Consider the following 26,168-nt stretch of genomic DNA (forward strand, 5'->3'; position numbering starts at 1 on the left):
GACTCTCACACACCATCCTCTGACCTCCAAACCATGGCGTGCACGTGCCCAAACACACTTATGCCATAAATGATTACAGTTGTTTTTAAATGTAGGGAATTGTTGTGTATGGGTTGCAGCTGTGAGGAAGTCACTTATATCAGGCAGACACTCTGGCCTTGGGACTGGCAGTGTTCTCTCCCCAGCCTACAAGCTCACTATGGCCTGTATCAGCCCATTTCCACCATTGAGTGTAACACCTTTGGCCAGATCCCTCAGGAGAGCAACCATTTGGGTTCACCATGTAGTTCAGTGGAAGAGCACTTGCCTAGCCTGCTTGAAGCCCTGATTTGGTTATGAAAGAAAGAAACAAGCAAGCAAAAGAGGGAGCAAGCATTCAAATATATGAGTCTATGGGGGCCTTTCTCATTCAAAGCACCACACAATCTACCTCATAGGTTTGGATGGTTGAGGAAGCACTCCAGAGTGGGCTGTGTGTGCACACAAGCACATGTGTGTGCTGGGCCGGGTCTCATGGAACCCAGGCTTCAACTTGCTATGTAGCTAAGGTTACCTTGAACTTCTGATTCTCCTGCCTCCACCTCTGGACACATACTGGTATTCCAGCCCCAGCTACTGAGTGCTGGGATCGCAATGGGAGCCTCTAGCTTACAGCTCACTAGTGTTTTGTTGTTGTTATTCTTAGAATACAAAGAAATACATTTCATTACAGCATTATCTGCAATTTTTCAAGCTATTAATTGGGTATGGGGAATTTAGGTATGTATGCTATAGTGTACACATGGAGGTCAGAGGACAGCTTAGGGGTGTCATGTTTCTATATGAGTTCCAGGGTTCGAAATCAAGGACATTATATTTGGTAGCAAGAGCCCCTGCTCTCTGAGCCATCTCACTGGCCCTATTATGTCATTTTCATGCTTTGATTTTGTTGATTCTCCTTTTCCCCCTTGTCCTGGTCAGTTCTTGATGTGGGAAGTCCTTTTGTACATGTGTTGCTTTGATTAGCTAATGAATAAAGCTCTTTTGGCTAATGGTTTAGCAGAGTACGACCAGGTGAGAAATCCAAACAGAGATATATAGAGAGAGTAGGAGGAGTCAGAGAGATGCTATGTCACTGTCGAAGAAGGCCGATGCCATGGAGCTGTCCAAGAAGCAAGAGGTAACAAACCATGAGTCTCATGGTAAAATACAAAATAATAGAAATGGGTTAATTTAAGATGTAAGAGCTAGCTAGAAATACGCCTGAGTCATCAGTCAAACAGTGTTGGAATTAATATAGTTTCTGTGTGGTTATTCGGGTCTGAGCAGCTGGGAAATGAACACCTACAAGTTCTTGTCCACTTGACATAGACCAGAGTCACCTGAGAAGAGGGATGGCCTCCACCCAATCGGCCTGTGGGCGTGTCTGTGGGGGTACTTTCTTGATTGATGACAATGTGAGAGGCCTGGCTCACTGTGGGCGATACCACTTCTAAGCACACAATCCTGGGTTATCTATGAAAACAAGCTGGGCAAGCCATGAAATGAAACCAGCAACCAATATTCTTCTGGGGTCTCTGTTTCAGCAGCTGCCTCCAGGTTCCTGCTGTGAGCTCCTGCCCCAACTCTCCTAGATGATAGACTGTCTGTACCCTGTAGACTGAAAGAAACCCTTTCCACCTCCAGAGTTGCTTTGGCCATGGTGTTTAGCACAGCAACGGAAAGCAAACTAGGACCCTCTTCTCCAATATGCCCTTACTCCTGTCTTGTACCCTTTCATCATAAGCAGTACCTTTTCAGCTTTCTTTCTTTTTTTTTTTTAAAAATTATTTTATGTGCACCGGTGTAAAGGGTCAGATCCTGAGATACAGACAGTTGTGAGCTTCCATGTGGATGCTGGAAATTGAACCCATGTCCTCTGGAAGAGCAATCTGTGCTATTAACCACTGAGTCATCTCTCCAGCCCCTCCCCCCCTTTTCAGCTTTCATGTTACAGCTGTTCTATTGTACCCCATACCCTGACTTGAAACCTCTTTTACCCCATCTGTGGTCCCTTTCTGGTTATAAGACATCTATCCAGGCTCATACTCATACATATAATTTATATACATAACTTAGATGTTAGGATCCACATAGGAGAGATATCATATGGTATTTATCTTTCTGTATCTCTTAAAATAAGAGTGTCCATTTGTTTTTCTATAAATTTCTTTTCCCTTTTTGACAAAACAAATTCTATTACTTATTTTCATTAGCCATTCATCCTTCGATGAACATCTAATCTGGTTGCATTTCCTTGCTATTGTGAATAAAGTCGAAATAAACACAGTATGTAGTAGGACATAGAATCCTTTACCCAGTGGTGTTTTAGAACACCCCCACCTCTTGCTTTGTCTTGTTCAGCCTCCCATTTGCCCTTCTGCTGGTTTTGGGGGTTATTTCCGTTTCATCTTTGGCCTCACCCTACCCACTCTATCTAACCCAACCTTGGATGGGTGAATGAATTAGATCTAGAGCACAGATAAAAGTATGGGCACATGCCACTTACCATCCAGGGATGGGCCGTAAAATGTGTCACCAAGCAGGTTCATCTTTGTGCAAACACCACAGAGTGATTTTTGTAACCTGGATGGCCTAGGTCAATCACCACCCCTGTTCTTGATGCCAATAAGATATGGTAAACATGAGGTGTTCAAGGCTGCCGCCCACATAATGTGGCCTTTTCCTTTTTTTTTAAGTTAGAAGATCTGCACTTTAAAGTAACAACATAAAAGTTAAAGATGGCATAGTAAATGCACAAACGAATAGCAGATTATTGTATATGTCCATCTTTGTATTGCTGTAGTTCTCTACAAGGTAAGGGGTGTTTGTGCCTCATTGACACACACAAGAGGAATGCTTTGGACTGATGTAACAGACCTGAAAAAAAGGAAGGTACTCTAAAGAGAAACTGTGTCTCCAAGTCTATCAAACTATTGAAACATTCGCCTCTAAAGAAATGAGAATTTCCCAGCTCCAAATCTCACCTGGAGGGGGAGAGGGCCCCAGTCAGAGGGGAACTTGTCTCCCAGAAAGAGATTTCACAGGGTTCTAACAACTCGGCAAACCACCTTACAAGGTGAGCCTGAAGCCCAGACAGCCATGGGCCATTCCTTGTTGGGAACTGCATATCCTAGGCCCTCTATTTGAGCTTTACTCCTAGTCAGGGCCCCAAAGAAGGACTTGGGAGGGTTCACCAGCTCACTCGTCCATCCAGTGTGGTCGCATTGAATGAATTTCCTTTTCCAATTTTCACACGTATTAAACTCTTTTAATAGGCTCATCAAGGATGGGTGACTGAACCTGGGTTGGGGCACAGGCTCTGAGCCCCCAAATCTGAGATGCTAGGATGACTGTTAAAGTCACTAAGCAGTAAGAACTTTCCAACTTCATCACAACCTTCTAGAGTCTCTGTGTTCAGCCCACTGTTGTATTGAGATAAAGTCCCACTTGGTAGCGCAGGCTGGTCTTGAACCTTTAGCAATCCTCTTACCTCAGCCTCCTGAGTGCTGGCATTGTGGTGAGAGTTAGCATGTGCAACTTTGTGGGGTCCCTCGTCAATCATAACATCATGACTCCAGATGTGCCAGCATTTCGACATGAGGAGTTGCCTCTGTGACAGGAAAGCAAGTCCTTTGTGAAGTAATAGAGCAGGGACAGCCCAGCTATGTCATAAGGTACAAGTCTTTAACTGGGAAGCTTATGGGACAAAAATCTACGGATAACTGCAGGCAAGAAACTAAAGATATCCCCATCTGCTTGTTTTTTGCTACTCTGACTTTGGAAGAAAGATCATCTTCATAGTGAGATTGATGGAGGAGGCTGGCAGTTTGGGAGTGGAAAATAAATCTGAAGTAGTCACAGCAGGCGGTGGAAATGTTCAGGCCACGAAGTATCCTTGTTAGAGTTTGGATGGTAGTGAGGCCAAGTGAGGCAGCAGGCAGTGATGGTGCCCAGCCTGAAACAGCAGTATTTAGGGCAGGAATGGAGATGCTGGATGCCTGACTCCATTCTGAGAATGTCCAGATTGATATAACCAGGAGGTAAAGGGGAGAAACCTTGGAAAGGTTGCTCCAAGAGAGGTTTGTGTGACAGATTATCAGAAGGAAACTGAACCATTCATTTCCCCTAAAAATGGAGTGGGAGGCTATTTAAAGAAGTGGGTGTTGCCTGGTGGCACTCACCTTTAACCCTAGCACTTGGGAGGCAGAAACAGGTAGATCTCTGTGAGTTTCAGGTCAGCTTGATCTACAGAGTGAGTTCCAGGTCAGGCTTCAAAGTTACAGAGAAACCCTGTCTGAAAAAACAAAACAAAGCAAACAAACAAACAAACAAACAAACAAAACCATGCATGTCTCAGCTGGGAGGTGGTGCACATTTTTAATCCTAGTACTTGGGTGAGAGTGGAGAGGCAGAGACAGGGCAGGTGGATCTCCGAGTTTCAGGGCAGCCTGGTCTATAGAGTGAGTTTCACGATAGCCAGGGCTGTTACAAAGAGAAACCCTGTCTTGAAAAGAAAGAAAGAAAGAAAGAAAGAAAGAAAGAAAGAAAGAAAGAGAGGGAAAGGGAAAAAGGAGGAGGAGTAGAAAAGAAAAGAAGGAGAAGGAGGAGGAGGAGTGCCTGCCTTGCTCGTTTAATGATGACCAAACAGAAAAGCAAAGTGTCTTTCCTCTCCCCTCTTCAGTGCCTGCCTGAGATTAGATGTAGGTTCTGTGTTTACTGGCTGCTGGGCTGGGCTGTTAGCAGCTTGGAGATGGTGCCAACAGGAATCTCTGGAAACACCTGCTTTTCCAGAGTTCTTCTGTGTCGATATCTGAAGTTGCTTGCTCCTTTGTCTTATCACTGTGCTAAGATGTACTAAGATCTGTGTTAAAATACAAAGACAAAATCATAATAGGGCTTGGATCGTGGCTCTCTTGTGATAAACCGAGACCGTCTACCGATAGTTCTTAGTGCTTGTTTCTCAACCTTCCTAATGTGGCCCTTTAATTCACAGTTTCTCATGTTGCCATGATCCCTAGCTGTAAAATTATTTCGTGGCTACTTCATCACTGTAATTTTATTACTGTTAAGAATCGTAATGTCAGGTCAGGCAGTGGTGGCACATGCCTTTAATCCCAGCACTTGGAAGGTAAAGGCAGGTAGATCTCTGTGAGTTCGAGGCCAGCCTGGTCTACAAGAGCTAGTTCCAGGACAGGCTTCAAAGCTACAGAGAAACTCTGTCTCAAAAGACAGAGAGAGAGAGAGAGAGAGAGAGAGAGAGAGAGAGAGAGAGAGAATTTACTTGATTGGATCATTTGACGTGAGAAACCCACATTGAATCTGGTAACACGTTCTGGTGATAGTCCACATAAAAGACTTGGAAACATGGAAGTTTTGCTTTTTGCCTGCTTGCCCTTGCTGTTGTAGGCAGTTTCATCTATCCTGCTGCTGAGACATCCATTCACTGGCATTAGAACCTCCTTCACGATACCAAAACACACGGAAGACAAGCTGAGACACCAGCCTCTCAGACTGAACAACTACCAGGTTCTTGGCCTTTTGTCAGGAGAAAGCCATTGTTGGACTAGCAAGACCACAGCCTGTAAGTCACTCCAATAAATCCTGTGTGTGTGTATTCTGGAATATATATTTATTCTATCATTTCTCTTCCTCTAGAGAACCCTAATATACAGTGATATTTGGAGCACCACAGGTAACTCTTTTGTACATATACAACTGATTTCCCAGTATCCCTAATTTATCTTTGGACATCAACACAAATTTTATGACAGTCACATGGGTCTTGTTGTTAATGGCTACTATAAACATGCCCCTCACCCCCAAATTCCCATAAGCATCATCACTCTAGTCTTAAATAGTGGATTACAATTTTTCTTTCTTTCTTTTTAAACAAGATTATTCATTTTTATTTATGGGTATGAGGTTTTTTTTTTTTTTTTTTTTTACTTTCTATGTATGTATGTATCTGTACCATTGTCATGCCTGGTGTCCAAAAAGGCCAAAAGAGCCCATCCTGTATCCTGAAACTCAAGTTGTAGAAGGATGATGGAAATTGAGCCCAGGTCCTTTGTGAGAGCAGCAAGTGATCTAACTGATGAACCATCGTCTCTCTAGCCACTCTAAATATATCTTATAGCTACATAAAATTACTAAAATAAAACTACTGCCTTAAACATTTAAGTATAACATAAGCACACAAAAGTTATAATGGGAAAATACCTTTTATTAACTTTATTCAAATATTTATTGTTACCTGTAAGGAGGTATTGTTATTCAACAATAAACTTCATTTCTTTTTTTCTTTCTTTCTTATTTTTTGAGACAGGATTTCTCTGTATGCCAGTCCTGGTTGGCCTCTATTGTAGACAATGCTGACCTTAAACTCACAGAAGTCTGTCTGCCTCTGACTCCTGAGTGCTGGGATTTAAGGTGTGTACCACCACTGCCCGGCTTGCATTAGGAAATTAAGAAACTGAATAAGAACTTCGTGTCTTCCAGAAGGTAGTCAACCTGGATATGAAGAGAACCACGCATTAACTGTAACGTGAGAAACCCGATCTTAGAGGAATAACAAAAGTGAATAGAAAGGGTGAAGAAGGGTTGGCTAGTCTGCCTGGGAAAAATCAAAGAAATGAACCTGTCCTTCAGTAGTTCTGTTTATTTTAAGACTATTCAAATGTCTCTCTGCTTAAAGAAAGGAGAAGAATTAAAGACAAACGAGAATTCTAGAATGTGGGAGCCAACCCAAAAGAAATATGTAGGCTGTATTGTCTGAGAAGGTCCTGCCTGGAAGGAAGACAGGTGGCTGCAGAAGGAGCAGTGTAGGAGTGGGGAGCTTCTCCCAGGGTACACTCGTGGGTGTCTGAAAGAAGCGCGTGTTGGAAATCACTCAGCGACTATAGCATACTAAAATGAGACAGCTAGTAACTACATACCCGGGATCAGGACGCAGGTAAAACACTCAGCTCGACCCAGAGAGTCCCCTGCCCTCCCTGCCAATCAAATCCTAATACAAACATGACTTGCCGTCTGATTCTTGGTCTGCAGGAAGTGACACAGTAACAAGACAAAAAAAATAAATAAATAAAATAAGAATGCAATCAGCCAATTTTTGAGTGTGGGATAATCTGCAATGAAAGAGCTAAAGAAAATGAATTTCAAAGAGATTATGAACAAATTCAGCGAGGAATCTAGTTCAGGTTCTCATTTCTGTAATGGTTTAGGCAAACCAGCACAGTTCCCCAAGGGGCAGCAGCGAGCCTTGAGGAGCCACGACGGGTGAGAGATGGGTAGACGCCATGCAGAGAAAGTGGGTATAGTTTATTCAGTAAAAGGGAAGGAGGAGGGGAGACAGACAGAGAGAGACAGAGACAGAAAAAGAGAGAGAGAAGAAGGTGGGGAGAGGAAGAGAGGCCACAGCTACCCCTTCTGAAGAGAGATGGGAGAGAGAGAGAGAGAGAGAGAGAGAGGAGAGAGAGAGAAATATTACAGGGTGGAAGAGGAAGGAAGATGAGCTTGCCTCCGTGGAAGGAGTGAGTGGGCAGGTCTTGTCTCTTAAAAGGACAGGACAGACCATTACAATTTCCTTGAGTTAACGCTATACATTTTTCAATGACATTTATTTTTATTTTTATGTGCATTGATTGGTGTTTTGCCTGCATGAAGGTCTGTGTGAAGTGCAAGATCCCCTGCAACTGGAGTTACAGACAGCCGTGAGCTGCTGTGTGACTGCTGGGAATTGAACCTGAGTCCTCTGTAAGAGCAGCCAGTACTCTTAATTGCTGAGCCATCTCTCCAGCCCAAACTCTTTAATTTTTTTTTTTTAACATTTAGAGAATGTTGAGGTGGGAATTCAATTAATTAAAGGGCTTGATCTTATCCAGGTGATGATGGCATTATGTGTGGTGAGAAATGTCCTAGTCTTTTCTGCCTGTAAGATGTGCAATGAAGTACTTTGAGGTAAAATTACATAAAGCCCTAGATATGCTTTGAAGTATTCCAGTTTTGTTTCTAGGTGGAAGGGGATAAGTATAGTATCATACAGACAGTTGTGAAGTTGGTTGATAGGGTTGTGAGAGTTCACTGAATTCTATTTGAAAGGATGTTGGGAAGCTTTGCATTACAACATTAAATGTAGGAGACATCTGAACAAAGATGTATCATTGACAGGAGGAGAGAAGGCATGGCTAATGATGGAATTGCAGGCTTGAGAAGCTGCTCCAAGGGAGAGTTCCTTGGTGTGTGTGTGCTCGGCTGGTGTTGTTAGAGTGACCAGCTGAAGCTGTCTAGTGCTCACCTGGTAACAAGATGTTGTTGCTATCAATTTTCTAGTGTGCCTACATAATGAGCTGATTTAGGTGCTCCTATGCATTCCCCAAAGTAGAGTCCTGCCCTTTTCCTGCTGTTGTGATAAAATCCCCTGCTGACAGCAACTTAAGAAAGGGTTTGATTGGGCTCACAGGTCAGGGGTCCTTGTATAGCAGTTTCCTCCCAATTGAAATAGCTCTTCCCTGAGGAAAGCTCATTAAGACTCAGGAAGTAAAAAGTTCACAAGTCTCAGGAAGTCCCTGCATGCAAGTTAGCACAACCGTACTCTCCTCATGGTAGACACTAGTAAGGACAACTAAGAGACTTTCCCTTTTGTCAAGATGCCTACAAGATGCAGGGGGCTCTTGAGAAGTCCCGCTTTTGTGAATCACCAGCCACCATCGGGTAGACTTTCAGTGATGCAGCTGCCTTTGAGTCATCCCGGCTCCTCTGAGTAAGCTGTCGCACATACTCCTGGAGGAACTCAGTGGTTCACCAAACTGGACTTCAGCTGTGTAATCATTTTGGCCTGTGGTCAGCTTCCTATCTGGCGTCACTTCCTGTCTGAGAAGACTTTTGTTCACGTCTCCTCAGGAATAGTGTCACACAACAAGGGCATAGTCAACCATGACAGGAAAGTCATGGCAACGGGAGCCCGAGGCAGCTGGTCACACTGCAGCTGCATTCGGAAAGTAGAGACCAATGAATGCTTATGCCCAGCTCACTTCTCTTTTCTATGTAGTCTGGGATACAGTACATAGAGGGGGTAGTGGGGTCTTCCTAACTCAGTCTAATCAAGATAATCCCCCAGGCTATGCCCAGAGGCCCATCTCCCAGGTAACTGTGGATCTCATTAAGTTGACATTTGAGTTAATCGTCTTGACTACCCCACATATTGCCCAAAATACTGACTGTAGGAGAATGTCTCTTTACTGTTACTTGGAATGTGGACTACACTCTGTCTACTACGTTCTCTGGACCCATAACACATAGATCAGGGAATCAGAACCTTTAATGGGAATGGCTCCATAGTTGTGTTTATTAATTCACTTTCACTGTTTTCATGCTGGAACTTAGCTGATCAGTAGACCTTGGAATTCAGCAGCGAGGTGTGTGTTAACTTCAAAGATGGGAGGAGAAAGACCGCCAATGTCAATCATCATGACCAAATTAATTAAAGCAAGCAATTAATTAAAGCAGGCTTTTTTATTTGTGTACACAGGCTGCCCCCCCCCCCGAGGCGTGGGTTGAGAGGTCAGCACTGGATGTGAGGAAGACTCACTTTCATAGCACAGGGCAGGGGGTTTCCAAATGTGTGTCAGGGGGTGGCAGACAAAATAGGTGGGGCTGTAGGAGCAGGACAAACAAGTTTGTCCTCACAACCTCTTGAAACAAAGACATGAATTGCAAGGTGGGCCTAACAATAGGTAGTCAGAATGATGTAGTCATAGGTAGTCATAAAATCTTTTGAAACAAAGGTAGGGTTGTAAGATGGTTATAAATAACATTTTGAAACAAAAACATGATTGTCATTCCTGGAATAGGCAGTGTAGAACTATTTGTAGTTAAGGGAACAGGTGGGGCATAGCCCAATCCTTAAGAAACACAAGTTTAATCATAAACAGGAATGAAACTAGCTTGTGTTTACTATAAGATGTCTTTTAAGTCTAAAATGGAGGCAGGATGGTTTTTCAGTGTGGTCATCAGACACACAATAGACCCCTAGCTTCCAAAAGATGAGGTTTGCTAGGCTATTCCAAGTTGATAATCCCACTTAACCAAAACTACTGGTGAAAATACTTGATCAAATTCTTCAAGAAGGAGATTACACACCCAATGAAAAGTAGGTGCAAATCAAACACTGGAACTCAGTATCTCTCGGTATATCCAAGCCCAATCACAAAGGTTAATTGAAGACTACGGCGGCCCAAAGGAAACAAAACTATTGAGGGTCATACAATTCAGAAAAGATGATTTCAGTCACCCCATAAGGGAAATAAACTCAGCCCGCTGAGGCCAGGCTGAAGCAGAACTTCACAGATATATCCTACAGCCTTCTGGTGGGTTATAAAAGTAAGGACTTCGTAGTTTTGTGTGCTTCATTTCTGTGCGCGTGGTAACCATTTCTAATCTCTCTCCTTCTCGCTGCTACGTTCCATGTCAGTTATGGGAGATCCACTTTAGATTTGTGCTGTATGGTAACAGCATCCCATTGGGTTGTCATTGTGTAGTCTGACTACCGCATGAGTTTCCGGGGAGAAAGGAACTACCATGTATTCGCCCCAGACACAGCATTGATGACGCACCAAAGAAGCCATTCCACACTTAATAGCTCTGTGAACCAATTAGTGTGTTCTGGTTATTTCCAGGAGCATGGTGGGGGTGGGCGCGCACCTAAAGGCAGTTGCAACATTGAAGAACCGTGAAGACGACAAAAGGCTGCGTCCCTGGAGCTGCCTGTTCAAGCTGCAGGCAACCCCACAGAAGAGGGTCCTTTCCCACCGCCACTGCTTACTGTCCATGTGAATGCCGGGGAGAGACCCGAGTCTTGTAACTTTCCACACCCGAGCATGCTGGTTTTCTATAACCGCCTGAGTCCTCTGAGCATCTCTCCTCCCCACAAGGATGTTTCAGCGTGGAGGAAATTGCTGTACAACAAGGGATCAGACCAGACTAGTGAGCAACCCATCTTCCATTTTTTTGGGGGGGGGGGGGGAGTGGCTCTGTTGTGGGATATTTGTACTCTGTGGGAAGATGTATGGCTGTGATTGGTGTAGTAAAAGGCTGAATGGCCAATAGCTAGCTAAGCAGGAGGTATAGGCGGGACTCCCAGGGAGTCTAGACAGAATTTCGGCAGCGGACTGGGAGCAAGTCGGATGTGCTGTACTAAGAAGAGGTAACTAAGCCACACGGCAAAATGTAAATTAAAAAAATATGGGTTAATTAAGGTATGAATTAGGAAAAAGCCTACGCTAAGGTTAGGCTTTCATAATTAATAATAAGACAGTCGAAAAATAGTCCAACAACAACAAAAACTACATATCTTCACTTAGGGGGCACTGCTAACTGTATACACACACACACACACACACACACACACACACACACCGCGCCACCTTCCTGAGATCCTGTGATGCTCCGCGGGGAGCTGACAAGCAATGGAAACACAGTGGAGGCGGACAGTGCTGGGCAGTTTCTTCCCTTTCAGTTCCGATGTGTGTTTCGTTCCAATACAGAGCTGGGCCATTGGAACTCTTCTCCTTTGCCAGCACGCAGAGCATTTCAGCAGCAAAGGCAGAACGAGGACTTCCGTAAGAGGAAGTAGTTTCTTTTCCGGTCATTGTAGGCCTTTGCTTTGAGTTTGGTAGCTCAGAGCTGACCTTCTTCTCAGCTAAACTTAGCAGGTGGGAGGGCGGATTCCCAGTGAGTTTCAGTAATGCCCTGCCGCAGGAGGCTTCTGGGTAAGTGTCACTTGGGCACTCTAATGAGGTTTAAAGACGCCCAGTGCTGTTCGCCTCTGGCGAACTCTGTGGCCGAACCAGAAAACAGTTTCTGAGAGGATGCTGGCAGCATCCTAGCTGTTATGTTTTCAGAAGGGTCCACGTCATCCTGCAGAAGGGCTTCCCATTGTTTTATCGGGGGAGCCTGCCCAGCAAACTTTGCAGTGCCCCGGTTGGCTACTGAATCTTGCCGGCACCCCAGTGGCTGGGATTACAATTGCAGCCTCATCATGTGGCACCTTAACTCACTTCTTAACCATCTTGCGAGCCTGGGCTATACCCTCTTACTGAGTCCCAGATCAGATCAGGGTCTTACTCTGTAGCCTAGACAGGCCTCAACTGAACCGTTTTCTTACTGCCTGTGTTCTGAGATTTGAGCGCACCACTCCATGCCTGGTTGATGTGTCTAATCCATTGACTCGGCATGTATCGTCAAAGTGCTTAGTTAAGTAGCCCTTGGACTGGGTGGGGGGGCTGCTGTGGCACATTTACTCCCTAGCCCATCACAGAATCAGTTTGTTCAGCCTGGGCAAGGGAAAGAACCATGCCTGACTTGTTGGCTTATTGTCGGAATCAAGAGCAAGAACTCACTTCAAGTCAAGAGCTTCTTAACACATTTTCATAATATGTATATTTTATACATGCACTGATATATATGCGTGTGTGGGCATATGCAGGTATTATTCATGCACGGTTTCTTATTTTAGTTATTGGGTCACAATATATTACTGTCATAATTGTGATGGAGTAGGAGACTTCAAGTCAGCCTCTGAACTTGCAACACACAATGCCTGCCTTTTAGGGGTTGCAACAGCGTGTTCCAGGCTCATGTCTGGTCTTCCCTGCCTAAGCTCTGGAACCAGCTATGTTCCAAGGAGTCTGTAACTGGCTGGAATTTCCCCAAGACTAGAGAGAAAAATGATGAAAGCAACCCCTAATGTCCAGCTACAGTCTTTGTGTTCACCTGCAGATGGCAAACTTGCAGTGTAAAGTATCCCACTAGGCAGAACTTCCTGACAACCTCATCTAATGAAGCCCTCAGCCCCGCCCCCAATCTGTGCCCCTGTGCCACCACACTGCTCCGGTAGCACTGTTGAGACTTCATTGGTTTATTTCAGAAATTTGCTTTCTCCATCTGGAACAGTATAGCGCCTACACTATGGGACAGTACGTGAGCCGGGAACTAGGCTGGAGATTTAAAAACACATGCACACAGACGACAGACAGGAGACAGGGGCCATCCTTGAAACAAGAATGCCAACTTTATTGTGCTCCAGGGAAGTAGATTGCTGGGACTGGATCTTTGGGATCTCTCTCTTGTTCTGGCTCCCTCCTAAATCAAATCAAAACAAAACAAAACTTTCCATTTCCCAGATGCTCTGCCATGCCAGACTGACACTTCCAAATACTGTGACCCTAAACAAATGCTCCTGCAGTGAAACTGCTTCCCTGGAGCCTTTGGTCATAGTGATTATTGACGGAAAGCCTGACTAACACAACAGACAATTTTGAGATGACTTACGCCTGGTAAAATGCTTGCTCGGGAAACTTGAATACCTGAGTTAGGATTCCCAGCATCCACGGTATAAGCCAGAGAAGGGAAGAAGTCATGTCCATAACTCCAATGCAAGGGAGGAGTGAAAGTAGGTGGATCCTTGGGGCTCATCAGCCAGCCAATCCAGCCCAAAGGGCATGCTCAAAATTCTAGGAAAGACAGTGTCCATACATACAACCCACACAATTGCACATATAAAACCAATTTCCTATTTTATCTTTATTCTCACTCACTCTCCCCTCACCCCACAAAGGGAAAGGTCAGTCATTCTTTTTTTTTAGTGGGCAGATGATTTTATGCAGCTACACATATAAAAATATGTTTCTTTCGTCCTTTTAAAAGCTGGGGAGACTGAGCCATTGAAGTTTTTTTAATGCATGTTCTTTAATGCATATTAACCAGTTATCAAATAAATACACACACTATCCCTGAAGGTGGAAAACAATATATTAATTTATTTCTAAGAAAATAAAAACAGAAAACATCAAAACCAAAATGGATATCGTAGATGAGGGTACCTTCCCAGCTAGCGCACTAGCTCAGATGTTACTCTCTTTCAATATTAAAGTATTTACAAGAAAGAGGTTACCAGCAACGGGCATGTAAACTTCTATTCCAGAAAACATTTCTCATTTCCCAGGAGAGATCCAGTGTAAAACATTTCTTTTCAGGTGCTATCATCCAAGTAACAAAAAAGAGACCAGTCTGAGACTTGACCTTGACCACATATATCCCTGCTTTCAACCCCTGAGTCCTCAATACAGTGCTATTTCATTTTTCTGTAGAAGGAAAAAGAAAGGTTTACATGAACATGAGTTCCTTTAAAGACGGTCAACTCTCAGCAGGTACAATTAGAGTGCAAGAATGAAATCGTGCTAAGTGATGCCATTTACAGCAAGGGCTTTCTTCATTAGAACAAATAAATAGTTATGAATACAAGAGAGCTAGCAAAGATGGTCACATTTTAAAAATCATACTTATTCGTTTGTGTGTTGGGGAGTGACTATGTGCAACAACATGTGTGTTGGGGTCATAGAGTAACTTGTGGGCGTGAACTCTCTCCCTCCATCCTGTGGGCATGAACCCTCTCCCTCCAGCCTGTGGGCATGAACTCTTTTTCCTCCATCCTGTGGGTCCCAGGAATTAAACTCAGGTTGTTAGGCTTGGTGGCAAGCACCCCCACATGCTGAGTCCTAACCTCACATTTTTCTGAATGATGTAACTTTTTCTTCAAATTAAGAGTCCATTCTTAAGCTCTGTCTTCTCTGGAGATACTACATATGGCTTTTATTTTACCTTCTTTCAACAGCCCTATGGAAATGAGCTGAGAGGATCAGAAGAACACTTATGATTGTGAAGAAGCAAATATAAGAATTTATAACAAGTCGCCCTAAGGCTTGTTACATCATTTGAGAGATGCAGATGCTCACGTCATCCTTGAGAGAGAGGGCTGTGACTTTTGAATAAAATGAGACAAGAAGGAGCTGGTGGAAGTCAACAGGCTTCAGCTTTTGTTTCTCCTTCCCCCACGTCTCTGGACTAACCTGACTGTAATTACTGATCCCTATGGTCTGATGTTATATATAGCCAGGCCAGGGCACATGTGCAGTGCAATCATTTTGTAAGACTCTAGAGCAGGGTTTCAGAGGCTGATATACTCCCCAGTTTTACAGCGGAGAAAATATCTGTCTGATTTCCCTCTTGGGTCAACATGTGTCCAGAGGATCACAGACGTCTGAGAGGCCTTTAGTGAAGGCAGACTAGACTAATGGATGAATGAATGAAGGAGTAAAAAATGACACAGATGCCCACCTACAATCAAGCTCTTAAGTGTTCAGGAACTCCTGTCAGCACCAATCACTGCAAGCTACCTGGAGGCTGTTCTGGTGTGGTTAAAGCTGTGTACAAGAGAACTGGGTCCCTATCTCTCATATAGCAATGGAACCCCAGAAGTGAGCTATTCACGGTCTCCAGATTCACAGAGTAGCACCTTTCCCGTGGGGAAGAAAGAATCCCTTCATTCCTCTGAGGCTGTTTCAGGGTTCTCGGTGGGAAAGAGAACATTCTGGAATAAAACATGGAAACGCCCGGCATCCCTGAGGTCCTCTTCCTGCAGCCACAGAGTATCTCCTGTCTTCAGGACATGTTCTGTCGCATGTTAATGGCTTTTGTACTATAAACACAACTTCAGACACAGTAAACTGAGGATGTCCATGTTCACAGGTCTGTTTGTGATGCTAGAGACGAAGTTCAAGTCCACACATGTGTCCGTTAAATGCTCAGTCACTGAACTACATAGTTCCTCAGCTCCTCAAGAGCAGTTCCTTTTGCTTTTGTTTTTCAAGACAGGGATTCTCTGTGTAGCCCTTGCTGTCCTGGAACTTTCTCCATAGACCAAGCTGGATTCAAACTCAGAGATCTGCCTGCCTCTGCCTCTGGAGTGTTGAAATTAAAGGTGTGCACCACCGCAGTCCATCCATTCCTGATTAAATGAAATCGGTGAGTTACTAGAAAGCCATCTCTACGTCTATGTATGGCTGGGCACATAGTTGCTGCGAAGATGGTTATGAACGCTTCCTCCTCCAATAAACCAAGTTTTGATTTGCTTAGATAGTACCACCCATCATTCTCCTTTCCAGCAGGATATACTAATATTAGTATCTGGCACAAAGAGCTGATGCATTTAAATTTATCATCGACCACAACAGTAGCATCAGGGACTGCCAGACAGCAGAGCCAGGTGTGTTTGTACACACGTGTAATAGCAGCACTTGGTGGGTGCGAGGTGGGAGAATTGATGAGTGTTCAAGGCCATCCTGGGCTACCTGGAAAGAAGCAAGGTAGCCAGAGACATATAGCAAGAGTCTGTCTTTAAAAAAGAAGACACAGAGGAGACGTTCAAAAGAAATGACCAGACTAGCTAAAAATGGCAGAACAGCTACACCCTGCCACCCTGTCAGTGTATCACAGTGTCCAGTGGATAATTTAAGCATAGTTGTGAAGCCAGGTCCTGATATTTTCCTGAAACCAGTTCTTGAAGCCTCCTGCATAGCCAAGGCGAGGGTCTCTTGGAGAGGAAGGCTCCACTTTACTACGCCTTCTGTTTCCCTTCCGGCCAGAGCTGCTGTGGATCAAAAATACCAGCTGGGTTGTATGGCGGTCTCACTCTGATTGAGGGTTCTCTCTCGAAGCCACAGCTCCAGGCATTCCACAGTGAAAGGGTACGTGTTGACCTCAAATTTGTTAGCAAAGAGGCTCTGTGAATTTATTAGCCATTTTAAGTCTCCGTTTCCATAGATGCAGATGCCATGCACATAGTGACCTATTGGGGGAGACGGGGGGCGGAAAAACAGTTAGACATACCTGTCTTTAGAGGGGTGAACTCAAGGTAGCAGAAACCTGATCAAGTATGGTGAGATGCCAACGAAACAGGACTGGGCTGCCCTAGCCCGCTAGGAGCTTAAAGCGCTTAGGACAAAGGGCACAAATACGCACTTGAATAAGATGAGCACTGAAGACTACGAAAACAGGGTCCTAAAGCAGTTCCTGTGTGCGCACATGAGAGTTACAGGTAAGTTCTAGAAGCGCAGGGATCAAAGAGGCCCTTTCAGCTTGTGTTGTCTCTTCTCTGATCTCTGGTGGAATCTAGCTTCTACCTCTGAGTGCTACAGTAGCCTCACCAATGTAGCATGTCAGTCAGCAGTGAACTCTGAGACAGAGTTTCTCTATGTAGCGCAGGCTGGTCTTCAATTAGCAACCCAATTGCCTTGTTTCCTGGGTGTTGCAATTCCTTGTGCCAGGCTAGCACTGAAGTTCTTAATGGCCCCCTTTCACAACTGCCCCTCCCAAAACTGTCCCCACCATACTCTGCAGCCACCACCTACACACACACACACACACACACACACACACACACACACACACACAGAGCGCAGCGGCCAGAGAGGTTGTGTTACCACACAGGTGGAATAGATCTTCTCTGTTCAGAGTCTGGCATTTGAGACTCTTGACTCTGGTCACTCTTTGCTCTTCTCCAACTACTTCAGGCACATCGTCCTCCCTGCCAGCCCCAAGCACAGCAGGCTCACTCCCCCTGACTCTCCCAGGGGCTCCCCTATACCTCTATAATCTGTTCTCTCCCAGATAACTCACAGCCCAGCGCTGGTCACCACCTCAAGGTCACTTTCTCAGTAAGACCCTCCCTACCACATTTCCCTCGTGTGTTGGTATTTACTACCAATTGGTGTGTGTGCAAAAAGGAACACATACATAGACGTGTGTATCGTATAGGTGATATACATAAAAATATCATAAATTATACCCAAACCTTACACATTTATTATTTCACATACACATTCATTTTTATGAGTCATAAGTATCTTAAAATGTGTTAGGACTATAAATGACACACATGAATATTTTATGATATATGTGACATTTATCTATTTGTAGTGTTTTACACATTTTTGAAAGCAAGGGAGATACTATTTCTGGTCCTTCTACCTAGGCAAGGCCTTGCTACTCTTGGGCTGGACTACATGCTCCAGAAAAGCAGGGATTTTAGACTGTGTTGCCCCCTTCTGCGTCCTCTGCCTCTGAACAGTGGCTGGTAAATATTTCTGCATTACAGTCGTAACTGCTGAGTGTAGGAATGCAGGCAGCGGGGAGGGAGGGGCGTGGATGGGTTCACCTGGGAAGCACAGGGTGACTGGTAGTGGCTGTGGAAAAACTGAAGGCAATGCCTCTGGAAAAACTGTAGAGAGGGGACATTTCTGTTTGAGTCGGGATTCTGCTGGAGATGAGTGGGAAACAGGAAGGGCGGAAAGTTGGATTAGTCCCCAGAGCTCCGTGACGGTGTTATGAGAGTCATTAAGGGTCAGAGCCAGGGTCCCTGCTGCAGTAAGCCAGGTTCAACCACCTGTCTTTAGTAAGCCAAACAAAAAATGATAAGAAGCAGACAAAGGAAATGTATTAAATGTGGTCACATTGAGGAGAGGACCAGGAGACCCAGTGACTCGCTTCACACCCATCTTTGAGGTTTAAAGGACCAGAGGTGTGAAACAGTCCCAGTCACGGTGTGGTTCCAGCCAGCACGGCAGTCAGGCAAGCTGTCAGGCCTATGTGAACCATCTACCAGGGCGACAGTTCTCCCACTGACTGGCACCAGGCTTCAGCCTTTTCCTTCTCCAGCAGGGGATTCCTGGGGACCCCCCAATGCCTTGGGGTGCTTTGTTTCAAGAGTCTAAAGGAAGGATGGACACTTGAGTGTCCTTCCAGAACCTCTTTGTTGTGTTACTGAGTCACTGCAGTGATGGCATGCAATATCCCAGTCCCTCTGGATTCTGCCTCTCCCTTCTCCCTACATTCTGGTTTGGAGGGCAGTATTTACGCCCTTCACTGCATGAAGCTTTCCAGTGTTCATCGGCATAGGAGGTATTTAACGTTGAAAGATGAAATATGAGTCTGTGGTGGGCTTGGGCTGCTCAGGTTCTGTACAGTTAGCTTGGTTCCTAGCTGGTGAGCAAGAGGGGTACCTACAAAAATACAAGGCTGACCAGTCCACCTTCTCGACTAAGGAGGGACAGGGCATGGGAGAAAGCAGAGAGGAGAGGCTGCAGGCAAGCCTGTGCTGTTGGGGCAGTAGCTTCTCTGACAGGGGAAGGCTATAGTTAAAGGTAATGATGCCACCTGGGTGGCTGGTGTGGCTGAGGCAGAGCAGAGGGGACTGTATATAAACTAGGGGGAGGCAGAGTGTGGCTGGCTTGATGAAATGGTGAGGGTGATGTATATAGACAACGGGAACTGATTGGGTTTGGGGGTGTTTTTTTTTTTGAGGCAGGGTCTCACTATGTATCTCTAACTGTCCTGAAACTCACTATGTAGACTTGGCTGGCTTTGAACTCACAGAGATCTATTTGTCTCTGCTTCCCAAATTCTGGGATTAAAGGCGTGTGCCACTACGTCCAGCTCTGACTGGGCTCTTGTGAGAGGAAAATAGGATACAATAAAAAGACACACGCAGACACAGGTAGACGAGGTCGGTCATTTAAAAGCCATAGGAGAAAGGCCAAGAAAAAAGCCAATTCTGTGGCCCGTGATCCAATATTGAGAAAAATGAGGACGTTTCTGCTGTATAAGTTGTCCATCCTGTGCTGCTTTGATACAGCAGCACTGGGAGGTAGATGCACCGGCTCACTATGTGCTAGGTGGTGTCGGGAGTGCATGATGCCTGATGGATTCCTTCTTCATACGGGTCTACAGAAATGACCATGAGAAGCGGAGTGCGGGGCACATTTCTGCAACCCAGAGACAGAAGCGGAGAATCCATATTTCAAGGTCTTCCTTGGCTACGTAGCAAGTTCTGGGTTACTCTAGGCTACCTAAGACCCTGTCTCATCCCATCCCCCACCCTGCTGCAAAAGGCAATGACTTAGGGTCTCTAGTTCTTGTCTATTTCGGGAAGAGTCCTTGCTCCTTGGCATCACCTGCCCTTTGCCAGAGGGGTCACACACATCAAGTCACCTCTGACCTGTGATGTGGGGCAAAGTGTGAGCATGCTCCGTCACAAGGATGTGACATCACCTGTCCCAGCCCCTGTCCTCCCAAAAGGAAATGGGGCAATGAGAAGGCAGAAAATAGCAAGGACAAAGTTCACTTTAACTTGAAAGTACTGTCTCTTCTTGGCAGCTCTGAGATGGAGAATGTCTGAGAAATGGAAACTTATCGTCAGGAGACAACGTGACGCGGCGTCAGGTGTCTCTAACAACCCCCCCCCCCCCCCATCAGTCTGTGTACTCCAGCCTTCTCTGTGCAAGAATCCCCTCTATTACGTTTACAGTCATCTTCATGCCTACAGCAACAGGAGACCTTACCATGGCAGCCACCGTGCATAGCTTCCATATCATTCCACTTGATAGCTCTGAGGTTGCCCGTCCAGGAGGCATTTGGCATGGCACCAGGAACTCCTGCAATGGTGATAAAAGAGCAATAAGAACCAGGAGCTCAATCTCAATTCAGTCCTCACAGCTCCTCTTTGTCCTTCGGGCTGTTGTGTACTGCACGACAGTCGTTCCCCTGGGGTTCTACACACCAGACAACAACAGCACCCTCTTCCCAAATGTGACAACCAAAACTGTCTGCAAGCACTGCCTCATGTCCTATGGGGAAACAACATTGTCCCGTTGGAACAACACAGTGGCAAGCTATCTCAACAGATTCCATTCATCTCAAAACACTCTGGATAAGTCATGAAAGGGCCCCCTTAGCCATACAGGGCAGTTATACCCTCAAATAATACAGAACTTGTGACTGGAAATGGTGGAGGGTTTTAGAATCCAGACCTCCAAAGCATTTGACAGTGTATGGAATCAACACAAGCATCAAAGACATGCTTTGTGAGAGCTGTGGCATTTTCACCACGATAAATACAATTTACAATTTAATGTATACAGAATGTCATTTAGAGGTAAAGATGCTGTGCAAATATCTGTGCCCCAAATGCAACAGTCCTCTCTTAGGAAATTTTAAGATGATAAAGCATACTTTGGTAGGAAGGATAATGTGTCGTCCCCCCCCCCCCCCCCCACACACACACACTTCCACATTCTAAACACTGGAATCTGTGGATATGTTATATTACATGGCAAAGAGGAATGGGACTGCTCTTCAGCTGGGCTTCAATAGGTTATCCTGAATTATTCGGATGGGTGCAATTTCATCATGGGTAGGCGGTAAACGCTACCAGTTTTAGGGCAAAGGCCCTAGCCCTGGGAGGCGTGGTTACACTAGACTCAGCCTTTCACTCCAGGGCACCAATCAAAGATAAGATCAGTGATCAAAGGCAGGGAATAATGATGTCGTGCATATTGGGAAGTACAAAATAACCCTGTGTCCGTCTTCATCTTTGGGGTACAGACGTGAGAGCTTTAAGTTTAAATAGAACAACTATTTAGAGGGCGGGATGGAGGCAAGAGGCAGGCAGATTAAGCTAGTCTTCACAAGGCCTGATCTGGCTGATCCTAATCTCCCTTTTGGTTATGCAAGGTAGCTGGAAGAAATCCGGAGTGCTTGGCACTTGGCCGGCCAAGGCAGTTCCCAGATGATTGCCCCTGCTTAGGTGTGACCTCACCACGGGATAAGCAGATCTCTGAGGCTCTGCTGTTCCTAGAACTCAGCACAAGTGCAGGTTCAGGACAATCACTAGAGACTCCCAGCCACTTTGGGTGGAGCGTTGGGGTGGGGCCCCAGAGCAGGGTGCTGAAAAAGCTGACAGGGAGGAGCCCACTCCTCTCATCTTTATGCCTTTAGACCCTCAGGGAGATGAAATAGTTTCAGTAGCCTCGGATTTTAGACAGACACTCCTTAGGTGCAGAAGTAAGCAAAACAAGGCCAACCAAAAACAAACAAACAAACAAACAAACAAAAAACATCCTTTCACCCACTCTTCGTTACTCCAGGATGAGAATTGAGGGCTTCTCGGGATCCGGTTTCTAGTAACAGTGGACGGGGAAGGCTGAAGACGTGGTCAGCCATGGTGGTTTGAAGGTAGGGGAAGGACTCCGTCCCCACCCACCCACCCAGTGAGGACTTAAGGTGCAAAGGCAAGGAAATGGAGGTGCTCAGAAGCAGATAGGGCCACGGTCCAGTCAGTGCTCCGACTTCAATGTTACTTCCAAGCTCAGAACAGCGAGACAATCTCTGTGTTGTTTAAACTCTCGATTTTGTGGTAATCTTCCTGGGCTTTTTAGGGGAAAGGCTTGGATTCTGGTGCTCCCGCAAGCTAGGACTGTATACCTATCCTCAACATGATTGCACAAAAGCAATAGTGAAAAGCAGAGAAAGGTTTATTCAATGTGGCCACACTGGGAAGAGCAGATCATGGGGTCCCGACCCAACCCCAAAGCCAGTCTTTACCCCAAAGCCAGTCTTTAGTGCCCTGACGTTGAGCGCAAGGATTGTGTATAATTCAGCAGCCTTGGGTATGGTGTGGTTTCACCTATCACTGCCTTTCTCTCTGATCTATAAGGTGGTCAGAATTGTGGGAAATCCCTTCCTGAGAGGTGAGGTCCCCCTCGGTGGCAGCAGATCCTCAGCTTTTCCTGTCTCCTGTGGAGGATTTCCTGGGGGCAGATTTTATCGCTCTGGGATTCGGCTACTTGGAAGTCTGATGGCTGAAAGGAGGGCCCTGTGTATCTCTAGATTACCTTTTCCCTGCCAGGACAGCTAGAATGTAACTTATTATAGTCTCAAAAGGAAAACTGACCGAAGAAGACGCATTTTCCAATAAGGGGGGTGGGAGTGGGGGGTTAAAGGAAGGTCTAAGACCCAAACTTTGAAAGAAATTGAATAGAATTAAGCATCTAAAACTAACCCATCTATTAAAAAATTAATAAAAATGTACATTTCAGAAGAAAACAGCCCTGTTCTGCCAACCTGTTGACACATGATTAGTATGAACCAAGTCTCCCAACTAAAATGAAATGTTGTCACAACCTTTCCTGTAAATAGTGTGGATCTTTTACCCTTGGGGTTCTCTGCCAGTAAGAATCTGTTTTCTTTTTTCTTTTTGGTTTTGTCTCCGAAGCTTGAAAGCATTCAACAGAAACACCACAGTGGTACCACTTCCTTCTGCTTTGTGTTTAAACACCTTAAAGGTTTATACTACCTGCTTATCCAAAAAGATGCTTCCTTATTTTGCTCTTGATACATACTCTTAAATAACCTAGATTAAAAGAATGTATATTAAAACTGGCCTGGGGAGTGTAGAAAGCCAGGAGGGAATTCAATGTATTTTACTCTGTCAAGGTAATCTGTGTGTGATGTTTATGAGCCTATTTAGATTAAATAAGCACACCAGACAACGACATAAAACACCTTCCTGACAATACAGCCCTTAATCTTTAAACAAGTACACTTTTGAGAAGGCATTTTTCTCTTTCATGCTCATCAATATTGATTGCACAAACTGAGAAACGCATTCCATTATCCCCGCGATAGGATCAGCACATTTACAAGAACGCCCTACCTTTTGAATAGATACATTAATGCACTCATTAATCTCTAGCAAATGAAATTGCAAACTCCCATACTTTCTATCTGATGACAGGCCTCAAGCATGACCGCTTAAATATTATCTGTGGTTCATAATTGTGCATAAAATGACATTTATTAACAGAAGAGGGAGCAGTTCCACTTTGTTCCCCCTTCCTCCCCCCCCCCCATACACTCCCATACACTCCTGGGGCATAGAGAGTCTGGAAGAAATGGGTGTAGTTCCTGGCATAAAGTGAGCTGTTCCAATGTGGTTCTTGGACTGAAACATTGGCATTACCTGGAAACTCACTAGAAATGCTGAATCTTGGGCTCCACCCAGACTTCCTGGAAGAGGACCAGCACCTCCCTAGAATAGCAGAATCCTCTGCAAGGCTAAGTGTAAGAAAAGATGAGGGACAGGGACATCATGAAGAGGCCACAATGGCACCTTCCCTTCCCCTCCTTCTCTGAGATCCTTCATCTTGTTTCAAGCTCAATCCTGTTCTTTCTATCCTATCCCACTCAAATCTGCCCCAATAGTCAAAAGTTGTTATTCTTATATCCTTTCTTCAGCTTAACTGTGTCTTTGGGACATATGTGTTTGTTTTTCATTTATTTTTATTTTATGCATTGATGGAGAAAGGTCATTGGTTAAATAAAAAGAAACTGCTTGGCCCTCATTGGTTAGAAGATAGGTGGGAGGAGTAAACAGAACAGAACGCTGGGAGGAAGAGGAAGTGAGCTCAGACTCCACAGCTCTCCTCTCGGGAGCAGACGCCTCAGGGAGACGCCATGCTCCCGGCTCCCAGGCAGACGCACGCAATGAAGCTCCAACCCAGGATGGACATAGGCTAGAATCTTCCCGGTAAGCACACCTAGGGGCGCTACACAGATGATTAGAAATGGGCTAAATTAATATGTGAGAATTAGCCTAGAAGAGGCTAGATAGAAATGGGCCAAGCAGTGATTAAATGAATACAGTTTGTGTGTTGTTATTTCGGGCATAAGCTAGCCAGGCAGCCGGGGTGCTGGGGAGGCAGCCCCGCCGCCCTTAATACTACAATGCATATGTGTGTTTTGCTTGCATGTATATGTCCATGTATATATGTGTCTGGTATCCTAGGAGCCAGAAGAGACTCCGGGACTGGAGTTACTGGAGTTGTGAACTGCCACGTGGGTCCTGGGAACCAAACCCAGGTCCTCTGCTCAGTATCATGGCATTTTTTAAAGTCTGAGAGTTTCTGCGCCAGGGAAGTGAATAAATGAAGCCAGTGGCTTTTTAGTTTAGACTGTATGCAAACCCCAGGAAGGAAAATGACATCATCTACCCCTGTCTCTCACACAGCCATATACTACAAACAGAAGCTTCATAAAACAGCACTCGGGCCTCTTACATGCGTGACATCTGTTACTGCTATCTAACTTCCTTTAGGAAATTCCTGTCAAAAAGTGGGGGTTGGAGGCTTAGTCCAGGTGGTAGAATGCTCACCTAGCATACACACAGCCCCAGGTTTGATCCTCAGCACTGAATAAGCTGGGTGTGGTGGCAAATGCCTGGATGCTGGTAATCCCACCTCTCAGGAGGCAGTGGCAGGAGGATCAGAAGTTCAAGATTATCCTCTATCACATAGTGAGTTGGGGGCCGACCTGAGATATATGAGCTGCTGTAAAACACACACACACACACACACACACACACACACACACACACACACGATTATCCTCTATCACATAGTGAGTTGGGGGCTGACCTGGGATATAGGAGATGCTGTAAAACACACACACACACACATATACACACAAGTATCTTCTCAATACTATGATGGGAAATAAATGCTATATACAGGCTTCAATTCTATTGTTGCTGCTCCTATAATTGTCATTATCGTGCTTATTGGTCAGGGGTCTGGGAGGATCCTCACAGGGTATCTAGGTAAGAGTTTATCTTTGACTCACATGAAACCTAACAAAGGTTCATTTTTCTCATTATTTCCAGGGTAAGGCAAAAAGAAGATTGTCAATGTTATCAGAGAAAACATTTTCACCAAAAAATCCAATTCTCTCATTTGCTCTTCATAGGCGTCTGTAAATAGAACATCCGAGATAGGGTTTGCAGAGTGACCTGGAATGTTTTTCTTGGGTCTCAGCCTTTACCGGTCAAATAACTGTGTTTGTTAAATGAATGAATAAGATTCTTTGAAATATGAGCTCGATTTATATGAACCTCGTCTCTCCTCATTATCTTCCCAGAACTTCCTCCTCATGTGGGGAGATGTGTGCGTGATAACGAGTTCCAGCAGTTGCTCGAGTCAAGCTCAGATATGTCCCCTGACACTTGTCAGACACACAAGGAATTTAAATATCAAATATGGAAAGAGATGTCTCACAGTTTAAAGATGGTGCTAGACATGAGACAGCTGTAGAAGGAGCTTGACTAACAAGGTAGAAAAGCTACCATAACTGCACCCTGCTTTTATCCATTCAAACCAATTCTGTAGCGTGAACTTGAATTGGTCTTACTAATAAAAACCCAGAGGCAGATATTAGGGGGTGAAAGCTGAAAGATCAGAGAAGCAGAGCAGCCAGTCACTAGTTGTTACCTCTAAAAACAATCCTCAGACCGAAGTGGGTATCCTGTCTCTACAAGTCCTCAGACTGAATGCCTGGAGCTCCTGTCTTACTTTATATTCTTCTCTCTACCTGGCCATGTCCCTTCCTGTCTCGACCTCGCTAGTGTTGGCATTAAAGGCATG

General features: G+C 45.0%; 1 protein-coding gene across 5 annotated transcripts in view; it reads right to left on the reverse strand.

Moving 5' to 3' along the window:
* Positions 1-6,256: 6,256 nt before the first annotated feature.
* Gcnt2 (glucosaminyl (N-acetyl) transferase 2 (I blood group)) overlaps positions 6,257-26,168 on the reverse strand; it is a 98,960-nt gene continuing 79,048 nt past the window's right edge. For 4 of the 5 annotated variants that reach the window (XM_041632717.1, XM_041632716.1, XM_041632718.1 and 1 more), the window contains 2 exons: positions 20,256-20,348; positions 13,813-16,705 (listed from right to left, as the gene is read on the reverse strand). In XM_041632717.1, the coding sequence (XP_041488651.1) occupies positions 16,515-16,705; positions 20,256-20,348 (284 nt within the window). In that variant the 3' untranslated portion in view covers positions 13,813-16,514. Of the gene's footprint in view, positions 6,532-13,812; positions 16,706-20,255; positions 20,349-26,168 lie in introns of those variants that run through there. The other variant, XM_041632719.1, reaches the window with a different exon arrangement.

This window comes from Microtus oregoni, unplaced genomic scaffold (assembly GCF_018167655.1).
Source record: "Microtus oregoni isolate MIOR12 unplaced genomic scaffold, Mior012 000042F_ref0000377, whole genome shotgun sequence".
NCBI lineage: Eukaryota > Metazoa > Chordata > Mammalia > Rodentia > Cricetidae > Microtus > Microtus oregoni.